The 13,712-nt window shown below is 39.5% G+C and overlaps 2 protein-coding genes across 2 annotated transcripts in view; both read right to left on the bottom strand.

Annotated features, from left to right (window-relative positions):
- The window catches only part of LOC109465874 (gamma-aminobutyric acid receptor subunit beta-like), a 5,573-nt gene extending 2,978 nt beyond the window's left edge, over positions 1-2,595 (bottom strand). Inside the window, exons 1-5 of the mRNA XM_019763363.1 lie at positions 2,532-2,595; positions 2,152-2,219; positions 1,396-1,622; positions 1,015-1,097; positions 448-593 (exon numbers count right to left, since the gene is read on the bottom strand). Coding sequence (XP_019618922.1) covers positions 448-593; positions 1,015-1,097; positions 1,396-1,622; positions 2,152-2,219; positions 2,532-2,595 — 588 coding nt within the window. The remainder of the gene's footprint in view (positions 1-447; positions 594-1,014; positions 1,098-1,395; positions 1,623-2,151; positions 2,220-2,531) is intronic.
- A 2,997-nt stretch (positions 2,596-5,592) lies between these two features.
- The window catches only part of LOC109465972 (mitochondrial import inner membrane translocase subunit TIM44-like), an 8,831-nt gene continuing 711 nt past the window's right edge, over positions 5,593-13,712 (bottom strand). The window contains exons 2-15 of the mRNA XM_019763478.1: positions 13,568-13,681; positions 12,710-12,793; positions 12,493-12,570; positions 12,261-12,341; positions 11,332-11,490; positions 10,859-10,928; positions 10,557-10,626; positions 9,927-10,012; positions 9,573-9,665; positions 8,991-9,115; positions 7,988-8,038; positions 7,484-7,573; positions 7,077-7,187; positions 5,593-6,558 (exon numbers count right to left, since the gene is read on the bottom strand). Coding sequence (XP_019619037.1) covers positions 6,439-6,558; positions 7,077-7,187; positions 7,484-7,573; positions 7,988-8,038; positions 8,991-9,115; positions 9,573-9,665; positions 9,927-10,012; positions 10,557-10,626; positions 10,859-10,928; positions 11,332-11,490; positions 12,261-12,341; positions 12,493-12,570; positions 12,710-12,793; positions 13,568-13,681 — 1,332 coding nt within the window. The 3' untranslated portion in view covers positions 5,593-6,438. The remainder of the gene's footprint in view (positions 6,559-7,076; positions 7,188-7,483; positions 7,574-7,987; positions 8,039-8,990; positions 9,116-9,572; positions 9,666-9,926; positions 10,013-10,556; positions 10,627-10,858; positions 10,929-11,331; positions 11,491-12,260; positions 12,342-12,492; positions 12,571-12,709; positions 12,794-13,567; positions 13,682-13,712) is intronic.

A 13,712-nucleotide genomic window follows, 5' to 3' on the forward strand; every position in this document is an offset into this window, starting at 1 on the left:
TAAAAAAAAGGACAAGAAATGTTTAACAATCACATGCAATTGCTTTGCTGTGTGAGTGTGTGTGTGTGGGTGTGTGGGTGTGTGTGTGGGGGGGGGTCAGACCACATGGAAAACATGACATTGTTCATTATATCAATTACTTAGTATATCATTCAGTATAAAATGTAGGTGATGCTTATTTGCATTCTATATTGATCATGGCTCAAGTAAACGCAGTTTTTTTGCTTTATCGACAACTTTCTTTTTTTATTGAATTGTAGACACCTAAATGCCTCAAAATGCTTGAGCTATGATTCCCCAAAATGCAAAGAGGGACACCAACATGGCGGATGAACAAGCGTTGACGTATTAAACGTAAAAACGCTCTAACGACTAAAGTAATCGAATCAGGCTTCAAACTACGCAGAAGTATCTTTGTAAGAGCATCTATATATATATATATAAACGATACACACCAGTGCTGTATGTTGATGTAGTTGCGAGGAAGTCAAAGTTTTCGATCATAAAATCAGCAAGTCTGACTTTCTGGAAGCCTCGGACGGACTGCCTTCCCCTGTACCAGTAGTAAACTACGTCTGAGGTAGTGTAACCATCTGTACAACGGAAACGTGTGTTAAACTATTTAATATGTAGTACCTTGTTTATGGACAAATTATGCTGATTTATATTCCATTTGTGGTGCATATTTCCATACATTTGCTTTAACATTATGACAATAGACACACATTTCCTATCTGGAGGTTAGTACACCATACCTAAAAATGATTAAGAGACGTCTAACTATCAGCCTCTATGGTACTACTAGACTAATTATATATAACGTTATATATGTAGAGTGTGAGCAAAGATAATGTTTTTATCACATTGTACGAGGTTATTAGTCGTACTTCTTAATACGTACATAGTAGACGTTTTTGGTAATGTGTGCATAAGATAAATATGGACAAAAGAAAACGTATAGTCTGTCTGTTATAAATCCCAATGCTCATAATACATAAAGTCATGTATACCCACACGTTTCAAACAGAAGGGTGCAGTTCTGAGTGTCAAACGGGAACAGGTGCATCTTCATCCAGCACGAGGCGATGGTAGTTAGCCTACCAAGCAAGAACATGGACTGAATCAGGAAGACTCAAATTGAAATTTGTCATCAAGCTTCGTCGAGACCGATGTAATAGCCTGGCACTAGTAGTGGGTGCAGTACTCGCTATATCATTGCATTCAGGAGGTCGTGGGTTTAAACTGAGGACGCTTTGGTTGTGCCAATAAATTCACAAAAACATTTTCCGGAGGTTTGAAATCTCTCATTTGTTGTTGAAAATGCTAACTAAAGGTAAATGATCGGTAAAGCGAGTATTTCCTTCCTTAGCGATCAGAATTGTTGCCAACATGTACCTTAACTTATAAAGCACTCTTCCGTCCCGAAACACGTGCATTGTCTGCTGGTCCTTGGTGACGTCATGGAACCGTGACCCTTGTCCGTTCTTGATGAAAGTGTCCGGGCGCCAGATCCTCAAGGTGTCTTCGCCGAGGAAAGTCATCTTCTTGCCGTCGTAAAGACGGCGGAAGTCTAGCCTTTCGTCAACCCACGACTGGCGGATGTCATAGGTTACCGTGTATTTCTAAAGCAAACAACAGCAACGAGCCTCGCGTGACGTCATCGCGGTATCCGCCGCCATCTTGGTGTCCCTATTTGCATTTCAGTAAATCATGTATAGCTAAAAGCGTTTTGGGGGCATTTCAAGATCTTTCGACCTTCCCAAATACCAGACGCCATTTGATAACTTGGCGATGAAACACACTGTGTTCGCTTGAGTTACAAACCATGCATTGAAATGCGAATATGGACACCAAAATGGCGGTCAGCACCTACATGTACATATTACGTACTTCAATGATATGGAAACGCTCTATATAGTCCAGATCTCTACCAATTGAAAATGAAAAGAATCAATCCACCGAAGTGAGTCTTTTAAAAACCTTTAAGAATGTCAGAATAATCACGTTGTGCATATGCATAGAATAATAACGTGCCAAATTTTATATTAACCTGACAACAAAGGAGGGAAACGTTAGGAGAACATATAATTATGAGACACATTCGGTCTATGCTATGGAGATCATGAATATGAGGAAACAAATGACACCCACCATATCGAGCTCGGAAATGTTGTCAATACCAATGAGGTCTATGACGACACCGATTCTGACCGCAGCACCTTCAGAACAAAATCAATGTCTGGTATGAATACAAACTCTACAAAAACATAAGCTCAAAATTCATTGGATATCTACAAAAACACAATGTTAAAATTCATATCTATTTGCTATAGCAGATGCAATGGGCAAGTGTCTATAGAATGCTAGCCTTACGTTATGGTGATATCTTCAAATGGTGTTCCACTATCATAAGACATATCTCATACTAGTTAATGTCCCACTTTCATAAAATATCCCAAAATGGTTCCCCTATCATATAAAATATCGCAACACATTGTCCCACTGTCACGAAACATCGACCGTCCATGTACCTGTGACGTTGGGTCGAGTCCGGCGGTCGTACCCGTGCAGAAGTTGTTCCATGGTCGATGTCATGTTCCATTGTCCCTCCACGGCACTGTAAGAAACGGACCAAGAAGTTACAACAAAACAAAACAAACAAACAAAAAAACAGACAGATAAACAAACAGTTCTTTTGAATAGAAACAATTCATTTTCGTCGTAACACAACTGAGTAACTTTTGTATACAGTAAAGCAAGCATTTTATCACGATTATTACGATATTATCAGTTGTTATTTTCTTTTTTTAGCCTGTCTTAACTCTGAGTTGAGCGTCGATGGCCTAGTGGTTAGGCCAGCGAACACTAGATCAAGAGGTCACGGATTCAATTTCTGGCAATCCTGAATCCTTAAGAAAGTCACATGGCTTTCTTCACGCCCCTTCCCCGGGTATGATTGATAATAATAATGATAATAATAATACATGTAATTGATAAATGGGTACTTGATTTCGGTTGGGGAGGTACATGTTTTGTAAAAAAAAAGATGCACGTTGTGAAGTGGATGGGCTCCATATTTCAATAGCGGTATCATGCTCCAGGTACATTGGATCAACAACCCACGCTAAATTGGAACGTTTATATGATTTGTTTATACCTACCTCTGAGTTCCTCCTGAAGCTGGAAGTACCATGTTCATCACAGACAGTCGGATAGCCCAGAGCACACAAGGCGGCCAGCCTGCTGTAGACGCCATACCCATGTACTATATCATCTACAGGAATCATTATTAGTATTTCAGGAAGTGTTTTATTTGTCGTATCTATAATGGAACAAGAGAAGAAACGTTCATCTTGGCAGACTATCACATTCCTTACAATGAATAATAGCCATTTGTTTTCTCTATGGGGCGTAATTATGTTTTCCGGCAATATACATGTAACGTTATCACACATACACACACATCAATTTCATAAATCAGATGTTGTTATAGGCGTGAAGCTAGGGTACTTTTATCGAGATTAGCTCTTTAAGGAAACATGCTAAGAGAATGTTAACATACAGCCAATATTCACTGAGTTTGTTCTTACGTACTACAGATAAGAACTGTGTATCAGTAAGTCTCCAGTCATCGATGGCGTCCTGATTATGACATGACTCTATTAATACTCGGGATTGTTTCACTTGGAATGATGCCAAGTTGAATGAAGTTGAATGCAATTATATATGACGTCAGAAGTACAGATTACGCTATTTCATTCATAGATTATCTATCTAGGGCCACATCAATTTGATTTGTTGGTTCTCGGATTTTTTTAGGGGGAAAATATGAAGCGATAGGGCATGAAAACAGACCTAGTCTTAGGCATCCTATGATAGCCTCAAATGCTACGATAGGAGCCATGAAGTCAACATACCAGGCTGGTTTGTAATTCAAACAATGAATTTTAAACTTTTAATCAGACCACTGCATTGATAGATGGAAAACTGTTACAGTAACAACTTCCTTCAACTGTGGGGGCCAAAATATGAGCACTTAAGAGTCTGAGCCAGAGCCTGAATTTAAATGAAGCGGGTGAATCCGCGAACCAACAAATTAAATTGGGGTGGAAATAAATAAACTCACTCACCAGTAGGCCGGTGTCGAGACCATGTTACTCCAGTCTCCGTGGGTCAAATTCAGTCAGAACAGAATCGTCAGAACCCGATATAGGTACAAGGAAACCGCTTGTGGTTGTCGCTTGGAAAAAAAACGGTCGGCGGAGCTCCATTCGGCCTTTTCATCTCACAAAACTGCCGCGACCTCGGATGTAGTCACTCGTTCATATGACAACTAAGATGTTTGTTTTACCTTAAAAACTAAGGAACTCCTCGCTGCCACCACGTACGAAGCATGCTTACACGAGCACTCCGCTTTCGCAGATGCATCCACTACGTACTGTACATTTTCGTGGGACGCACGCCACCACAGTGTACCTTACAGCATCGCCACACTAAGTCACGCGGTGCATAAAGTTGATCCACCTACAAATCAGCCCGGAGTACAGCACGTATGTAGCTGAGGCTCCAATCAGTCTTTTGACGCCAATTTTACACTTCTATATCACGTAAAACCTGAACCATAAATGAAACAACTTGTACTTTCGAGGGGAAAAAATTACATCGCGGTAGACCCATAAATTCTATAGTAACATGATATGTAGTCCAATAGGGTTTCAGGGATTCAAGAGATAACGTTGTTAAGGTCTGACGCTACTAGCGGCGTCAGATAATCTGACAAGAGACACATAACTCATACATATAAGCTAACAAGTATATCATAGTACTATACTCGTCCAACTGCTGGCGAATATATCTGATTTCACACATATCTATTTGGGTCATTCCTATTGGCTATCAGATTAATTGCATTGACATCCATGGCTTAGTTCTTTATCGTGAGGTGTAGGAACATCTTACTTAATGATTTGCACTTCAAAACAGAAGTGCAATGCGTTTTGGATTAATGGTTTACGTTGCGGCCAAGACTTGAGCACCCACCCTCTGAGATATAGTACTGTGATAAGTTGCCTGCAGGTAACTAGAAACCAGCAGCACATTCGTCGCCTGGATGGGGTAATCCTGGGAAGATTGGTACATGTAACACTGTGACTGAAGTTTCAACAGGCTTTACGTACGTTTTTAGCGCCGCAATAAATTTGGTTACCCAAATCCTGCGGGGCAACGAGGGAAACATTACTGGAATTGAGAACATGCAGTATACATAACCCCTGCCTGAGATACATTGTACAAAACAGTGCTTTGCGATGTAAAGCTTTCTGAACATTGGTTATGGTTCTTTGTGGCAAATCATAGACTTTGAATGTGGTGAATGAGAGTCAGTTAAGGCTTTTTTAATGCTATAATAGTCAAGTATAGTCATCCCTACTCTTTGATGAGTGTGCTGGGCCCTGTTGCTTCTTTTTCTACCTAGTTTTGTCTTCATTTGGTGAGCAGAGAAGAAAGACAGAAAAATTCCAGATTTGAGTTAAAACACATTTACAGACAACTTCTTCATATAGCTAATGACAGAATCAACAACCATGATCATAATATATAATAACTATGATGCTTAGTACCTCAAATGTGAGAATTGTAACTTTATAGGTGGTCTTCTGTAGTAAAGTGTTGCCAAAAATGGACTTACATGTAAGCACGAAAACCATACATGGTACTCTGTGCCTATTGTATACAAATTCTTGTATGCAGTATTTTGGCACAAATTTATTTTTCTACAGTTGTGAACAAATGTTTTGTGGCTTTGACTAGTTTAATAATGGCCCCCTAATTCTTGATAATAAAAAGGTAAACATTCAAGACTATCCTAATGTGAAACACTCCTTGTTCAAATCATCTAGAATTATGGGTCTTTTTTGTCGGACTCAAAGGCTTTGGAGAAACAGTAAAAGCATTTCATGGGGAAGCTCAGCATTGTATCATAAACCAGCAATGGAGACACTTTTTTGTTTATAAGACAACTGTAAATCACTTTTATGTTCACAGTTAGCAAAAGTTTGTGGTCTGAAAAAAATGGACATGTTCGTGGTGGCAGCAGGTGCAGCAAAAAGAAAGTCGGCAAAGTATTTCTTCATGGTTAAATTCACAGTATAGAAGTGAATGCAAAAACTGCAAATATAAAAGTAGCGCAGAAACTTTTCATTTTCAATCTGCCACATATTCATACTACATTAAATGGAAGGTGCATGTAGCAAATGACATGCAATAATGACATCACTTGTAGAATGCATAACAGGAATGTACATTTTAAAGCTATGTTAAAGGGTCTTGTTTCTATGGCTTGCAAGATTAGTGTATAATGTTTATGATGCCCCCCTCCCACTCTACCAGCATGAACTGTACAGATTCTGAGAATGGTGTTGCCAGGACAGTGTGTAGTCATCATAACAGCTGTGTAGAATGGGAAGCAGACAGGTCCATGAGTTTCCACGAGGCACGAGGGTCAAACTCCTCCTGGTCCCGACACAGCGCCCAGACATAGATCACCTTCAGAACTTTGTTCTGTAAACGGATATTAACATAAACAAGGTTAACGGTTTGGAAACATTTCAAGCAAAAAAATCACAGAAAACAACATGTATTCAATAAACTTACAAACTTGCAACAATTTGTAAGTTACATGTAGAAGAAGTTTAGGACTATGCAGAGTAACTAGTACCACTAGTACAATGTAAGTACCAGCATAGAGAATCTAAAAGTATACAAAATACCTTCAGCATACATGTACATAAAGTATTTTGAGAGATAACATTAAGTACAGACTGGGTGACCAACACTTTAGAATAATTTAGTATAAGGATATGAGATACTATACATAAATCACGATTTTTGCCAGTACTTTAAAATTTATACTATAGTCACGGGTTTCGCAGTCACTTCCGTACAGTGACCTTATCATTACCACTCATTACCATGAGCAAATAATTCTCAGACCGTGAACTTTTGCTACTGCAAACATAAAGACAGTGATTTACAGTATACAAACAAGCGGAAACAAAGTACGGTAGTGCTGTACTGACCGGGTCTCCCTCTGTGACGTCCCCCTTGGCATTTCTGACAACCATGATCTGCTGTGCCGTGAAGCTGATGACCAGGACTGGACCCTGTTCCATCACCTTACCTGTGGCCAGCTGACGAAGACAAGGAAACAACAAGTTACACATTTTTTTGGCAACACCTCTGGGGCAGAACCTACTGCATGTGTTTTGCTCACAATTACATTTACACTTTTGATAGTCAACATTTCACCACTCATACAAAGTTATAAATGAATTAAAAACACTGGTACAAAATGTATGTCATACACACAATAATTAATTATGACCTGCTGTGGTGTCAATGTTAGTCCTTTTGTCAAAAAGAGTATTTCCTCAGTAAACATATGTGGCTTTGCTGCAGTGAAAGACAATAAAATTTCACAACTCACATCTAGATTGTCTATGTCCAGGACCTTTGAGTCAAAGTGGCAGCCCAGAGCTTTTCCTTGCTTGACCGGGGTGGCTAACACATTGTAGGGCTGCAAGGGTAGAGAACAGTACACCTTGGTTATAACACAGGTCTTCAACACTTTATATTGTATACCAGCAATTTTTTAGTTCTAAACAGGGGCAGTGCATCATGATCATACTTTAGGCATGTACCCTCTTACCATAAGGACTTTAGAGGAATAGTCTGAATAAGGTGGAAAATTCAGAGTGACCACTGTTGACCATACCAAGGCATGGGCAACCAGTGTTCAAGGGTAACTTGACTACCATGATTTCACCCTCAGGAATTCACAGAATTTTCACAACAATTTTTTAAAACTTTGCACCATGCCCCATTTTGTTCACTCCCTCTGGCATTTTTTACTCTATTTTTCTAGAAAGACATCTAATTGGTATACTAAAAACTGGAAAATTTAATGTAATTTTTGGTCATGAATACTCACAGCTTCAAAGCACCAGTCTTTTAGAATCTCCAAGTCTCCTCTGATCATGGCCTGTAGGAGTAACATCATCAAATCAGTTTTGTAGTTGTAGTAAACTCTGTCTGACAATATTATTCATGTTAGTTGTCATAAAAGAATGATACATGCACCAAATCTAACAAATTAATCACAATGTGAAAACGGCATTTCAACTACACTGTAGTTTGTTCAATCTATAGATGGTGTCATATGCAGTAATATGATAACTGCTATTCAACCTCCTTTATGCTGCCTTAATTATAAGAAATTAAAAAAAAAAAATTGATGCATACAATGTAGCTTGATTTTAACTTTATTCATAGACTCCACAGTTCTAGGCAGCGTGACAGACAAAATCTTTCCCATCTGTCATCTTTGATGGACAAAAATTGACGTAAAATAGATATGGAAAAAGATGCCATTAAACTAAGCTCAGTCTACCGGGAAAATTTGTCCCTCAAATTAAAGGAAAAAGCATTTCAGAGGGTCAAGATTTCGGAATTTTCATGGGGGGAGCCCCCAAATGTATTGGTGCTTGACAATCATGAAAATGGGCTTATCTGTATTCTGCACAACAAAATATGGTACAAAAAGTATGGTGGGGTCGTGTGGCGCAGTCGGTAGCGCGTTCGGCTCAGGACCTAGAGGTCCCGAGTTCGATCCCCACCCATGTCACCGATCTTGTGCCCTTGGGAAAGGCACTTTACACGACTTTCCTCACTTCACTCAGGTGTAAATGAGTACCTAGCTTCGGTTAGGGACGTCCCTCGGATAGGACGTTAAATGGAGGTCCCGTGTTTGGGGAGAGCCACACCTCGAGCACGCTAAAGAACCCGCCACACTTATCAAAAAGAGTAGGGGATCTTCCCGGTGTGAGTGGATCAAACATTACAGTCTTGTGTACGTCTTCTACGTACCGTGCTTGGAGTCCTCAGCCTATTGAGGTTAAGCACGTAATATGAAGAAGAAGAAAAAAAAAACTTACCTCCAAAATATTTGGGATGATGTCAGTCTCGCATTGTTTGAGAAAAGCCTCCTTTGTAAAAGTTGGGTCAACTTTAATGATCTCTGTTAAAACCTCAGACATCTCTGTCTTAGAAAACAAGCCACCTGAAAGGATATTTATTATGAGTTATTATTAACAAATGCTGCTGCATAATAAGCAACAAAAGGCAGTATTCCTTTTCTGAGACAGGAAAGCCATGTACCTATTCCCTTAAAAAACAGGTCTGTTCTATATGTGCAACCATAATTATTGGATACATAGATACACACATGTATCAATATCCATATTCAAGAGACAAAAACAAGCAAATTAGGTATTGCCTTGGGAAGAAATAAAGAAAGTTAGAAGGAAAGAAAGAAAGTTTGTATAGGTTATTTCAGTCTGTACAAACTAATGGAGATCTATCGAATAAAGAATACAGCTCAGGCTATATGACAAGTAATCATACATGCAATTCAAAGTTGTAATGTAAGCACAGCAATGATAGACAATTTGAAAATGGAAATCTTACAGGGAAGATACAACATTGCGACAAGCTATTAGGCATGTGATTTTCCTTACCTACGAGGTCTCCGACTTTGTCTGTGATGAGTCTGGAGGCCCTGACAACCACGTTGTCACTCTCATCATACTTCATCTTAAGGTCAAACACTCCTGCAATCATAAAATGTTACAAACATGTTACTAAAACACCTGCAATTGATTACAACAGACAGTCTATCTGTATAACTCGTACATGTACATGTACATGACAGTTTGTTTAGAATAAGGCAATGACAAAATAGGAGGGTAAAACTGGTTAAAGATTTTGAAACCTTCCGTTGGCAAATGTGGCACCTTTGGGAGGTGTAAAACAAAGTCTAAGCTTTTCTCTCTAGGCTTCCTTACCAAATGATTAGGTGTACAGATACGTACTGTTAACTATGGGACTATTGTCTCTGAAGTCTCTCCATTGTTGGTAGAACTTGGACTCTTTGTGCATGACAACACCAGTGGCTTCTCTAAAGGCAGGGGAAAAAGCAAGTATTTGAATGAATAATGCAATGAGACATGTGAAGACTATTCCACTGATTCTAATGAAATGCTGCAAGCAAATTGGTCTATTAGCATGAAAGTGTTCAACTTCAGTTGGTATATTTCATGAAGTTTCTTTGGTCTATATAATTGTAGTGATAACACAAAGTTGAAGTCATTTCAATACAATGTACTATAGATGGTGCATAGGGTGGCACATAGCCCTTGGGCCACACAGCTGTGCTAGTCCATTGGTAGTGAGGTATGTTTAACTTAGTCTACATGTATTCTTTCTCATAATCTCTACACAGAGAAAGCAGTATGTACTTTAGTATACTCCTTTTTTTAAGTCTTTAGTATGATTCAGCTGGGGATTTAACCTGAGACATACTACAATTTTTGCAAGGCTAGCAAATACATTGTAGACACATACCTTACTTCAACATATTAACCAGAGTTTCTTTTACACACAAAAAGTTAAACTGCAATCAGGTAAAAATCCTGAATAGAGAATAAGGATCTCACACTCACTCATTTGCTTCAATTGGTTTCTCCTCCATAAAATCTTCAATGTGAAATTCTTTTCTCTTCCTCAGTTGTTCTGTGGAAAATAATTAGTGGTTGACATTAAACCTTAAAACCAATCATAGCTTTCTTTCTGTTTTATATCTGCACAAATAATGTACTAAATAAAGAGGCCTTTACAATGTGTACTTGTAAATGTATTAAAAACAAACTCTTTTAGGTAAAACAGGATTAAACTGAGCAAGGGGAAGAGTAATGTAATGTACATTGTATCTCTCTCTATATATATGAGAGAGATTGGTACTTACTTGGTGGTCTGTAGACTTTTGCCCTGGATGCCAAACTTTCATCAAATTCTTCTTTTACCTCCTTTACACTCTGGATTCAGGATATAAATGTATGGTCAACATACAATCATGTTATTGTAGAAGCAATTGTAACATGTATGTTTACTATGAGTCTCTCATTGTTTTAAACATTGCGTTTCTCTTCCTTGGCTAAAACTGTGAGTTTCTCTTCATTGGCTAAGATTACAATGTTCGACTCTTCTCTTTCTCTCTTCATTGTCTAAGACTCTGCAGCTTGTAAATGGGTCAGCCATTTTGAAATTATCAGCTAACTCATCTTGACCAATCATAAAATGTCTCAGCCTAACCAGCTGACTCATCCTGACCAATCATGGAGGGTCTTAGCCTAACCAATCACATGTCAGGAAGCATGTACATTTCCTATCACTGACATAGATACATCCACTTTAAAACACAACCTGTTCTGGACATACCTCTCCTACTTTAGAGATGGTTCTGTATGCAGCTGTCTTGCTGATGTTCTCAGTCTGCTTGCTGACAGACTCTGCTGCCTCCCTGGTTCTCTTGGTCACTTCCTCTCCCAACTCCCAACTCTTCTTGCCAATGTCAGACTTCTTGATTTCCTCAAACCCCTATCAATACCCCAAAAGGAACATTATTAGCAAACAAAATACATAACAAGTAGAAAGGTAACATTTGCAAAGCAAATGCATAATGTTTACCTGGTCTAACCCATAAAGCTACGTATACTGCACTGTTTATTCTTACCCAAAAGTCAAATACATTCATATGCAGGCTCTCCAATTTTGCCCTGCTACTGTAATGTGACCCAACACCATGCATAGGGTGTCTGCTACATTACCAGTTACCATGGTGACAGACGTCTGGCCCAGGTCATTGACTTTATTTGCTTGAAATGAAAGAAGAAGACCACCCTGCTCTTCCCCACACCCCACTGGTAGACCACCCTGCTCTTCCCCACACCCCACTGGTAGACCACCCTGCTCTTCCCCACACCCCACTGGTAGACCACCCTGCTCTTCCCCACACCCCACTGGTAGACCACCCTGCTCTTCCCCACACCCCACTGGTAGACCACCCTGCTCTTCCCCACACCCCACTCGTAGACCACCCTGCTCTTCCCCACTCGTAGACCACCCCACTCGTAGACCACACCCCACTCGTAGACCACCCTGCTCTTCCCCACACCCCACTCGTAGACCTCCCTGCTCTTCCCCACACCCCACTCGTAGTCCTCCCTACTAGTAATTGTGTACCGTATGATGAACATTTATTTTTGATAATTATTATTCAAACAAGGTTGCACTTCTTCTATTAAGAGAAGGAAAACAGAATCTGTCTGTCACATTTAAATCTAGAATCAGAGAAAGACAACATTTACCTCGTAGAGTTTGTCTTTTATTTGGTCAACTCCTTTCTGCAGGACCTGGGAACTCTTTGCTGTTTCAGCCTCAATCTTCTCCTGTAATTATAACAAAAAAACAACAAAAAGAGTCATTTTGGTCAGTAGACCAAGGTAGGAGTAAAGATTTTGAATTTGATCTCTTAGCTTTTTATTGCTATAGGGGCAAAGGAGGAATTCATACTTACTAGCAAGATAATATTTAACTTACATATTTTCTTCTGGCCTCTTTAAGTGCATCAGACTGCTCCAGTTTCTGTGCTTCTTCTCTAAATTTCTTTAAATTTTCCTACAGGGGAGAAAAAAATGCATACATATCTGTCAAACAATTTGTCGAACCCTGTGTACAATTAATCTGCCTCTGGGGTATCACAAATAAGTAAATGATGAAAATGATGATCTTAACTACAAAGATACATGAAACTTGCCTTCATTTCTTTGTTCTTCGTCATTTCCTGCCTAAGGTTGTCAATGAACTGTCCAAGAAATGTTTTTCTTTGGTTGTGTCTTGCCTAGAAAACAAAAGAGTGGTTATCAAAACATGGAAGATATATGGAGTTTAACATAAAGATCAATCTTTCCTTCATGAGTTATTAGTTGCAAAAGATCTTGCAAAATGTTTGAAAACACTTGATCGATGGTAACCTGAAATACAAAAAGTCTAATAGATGAACGTGGCGGTAAAAAGATGACATCACACATTGAAGATGCTTTAGTATGAGCACAGCTGGCAGTAGGCTAAGGAATTCCGGTTGGGAAAGACACGGCCGACCAACCAGGGAAAGCCCTCATCGCAGCAATCTCCCATCCCTTGTGCTCTCTTTCAATCTTCCTCTCAGAACTCGTTGATCGACTTCAGCACGAAACCCGATTTTAGGGCGACTTCGGCACTTGTCTGAATTCACATTTGGCATCTGCTCAGAACTCTCCTGCAGTTCAGCAAAACCTCCTGGGCCTACTGCAGCTACTTATGGTTTGAGCTACTAACACCATACACATGTACACCTTGTACTGTAGTGTACAGTGCTTTTATATTCGCAGTTATTGTGGTCAATTCTGTACCGCAAACTTATTATAACCATGAACAAATAATTCTCCGACTATCTTTTTGCTGCACCTGCTTGGTATTGGCTGTGATTTTTTTTCTGTAGAAAGTCATTCAATACATTAAATTTTGTGAAGACTATATAGGGGTACTATAGTTCTGTGAACACCTCCATTTTTCTCAGACTGCGAACTTTTGCTCCAGTGAACATGAAGTGATTTACAGTAATGTTCCCACTGACCTGACAGAGATGGAAGTCTCTCCGTACAGAGGCTGTCCCTACCACAGCTGCATGGCTGTGTGACAGGGGGACTCCCCTCCCCACCAGCACTGCTCTACTGATAGGCCTCAGCATCTGCAAAAGAAGTCCAAAATTAGGTTAAAAC

The sequence above is a fragment of the Branchiostoma belcheri genome, unplaced genomic scaffold (genome assembly GCF_001625305.1).
Source record: "Branchiostoma belcheri isolate BF01 breed outbred unplaced genomic scaffold, Haploidv18h27 scaffold16, whole genome shotgun sequence".
NCBI lineage: Eukaryota > Metazoa > Chordata > Leptocardii > Amphioxiformes > Branchiostomatidae > Branchiostoma > Branchiostoma belcheri.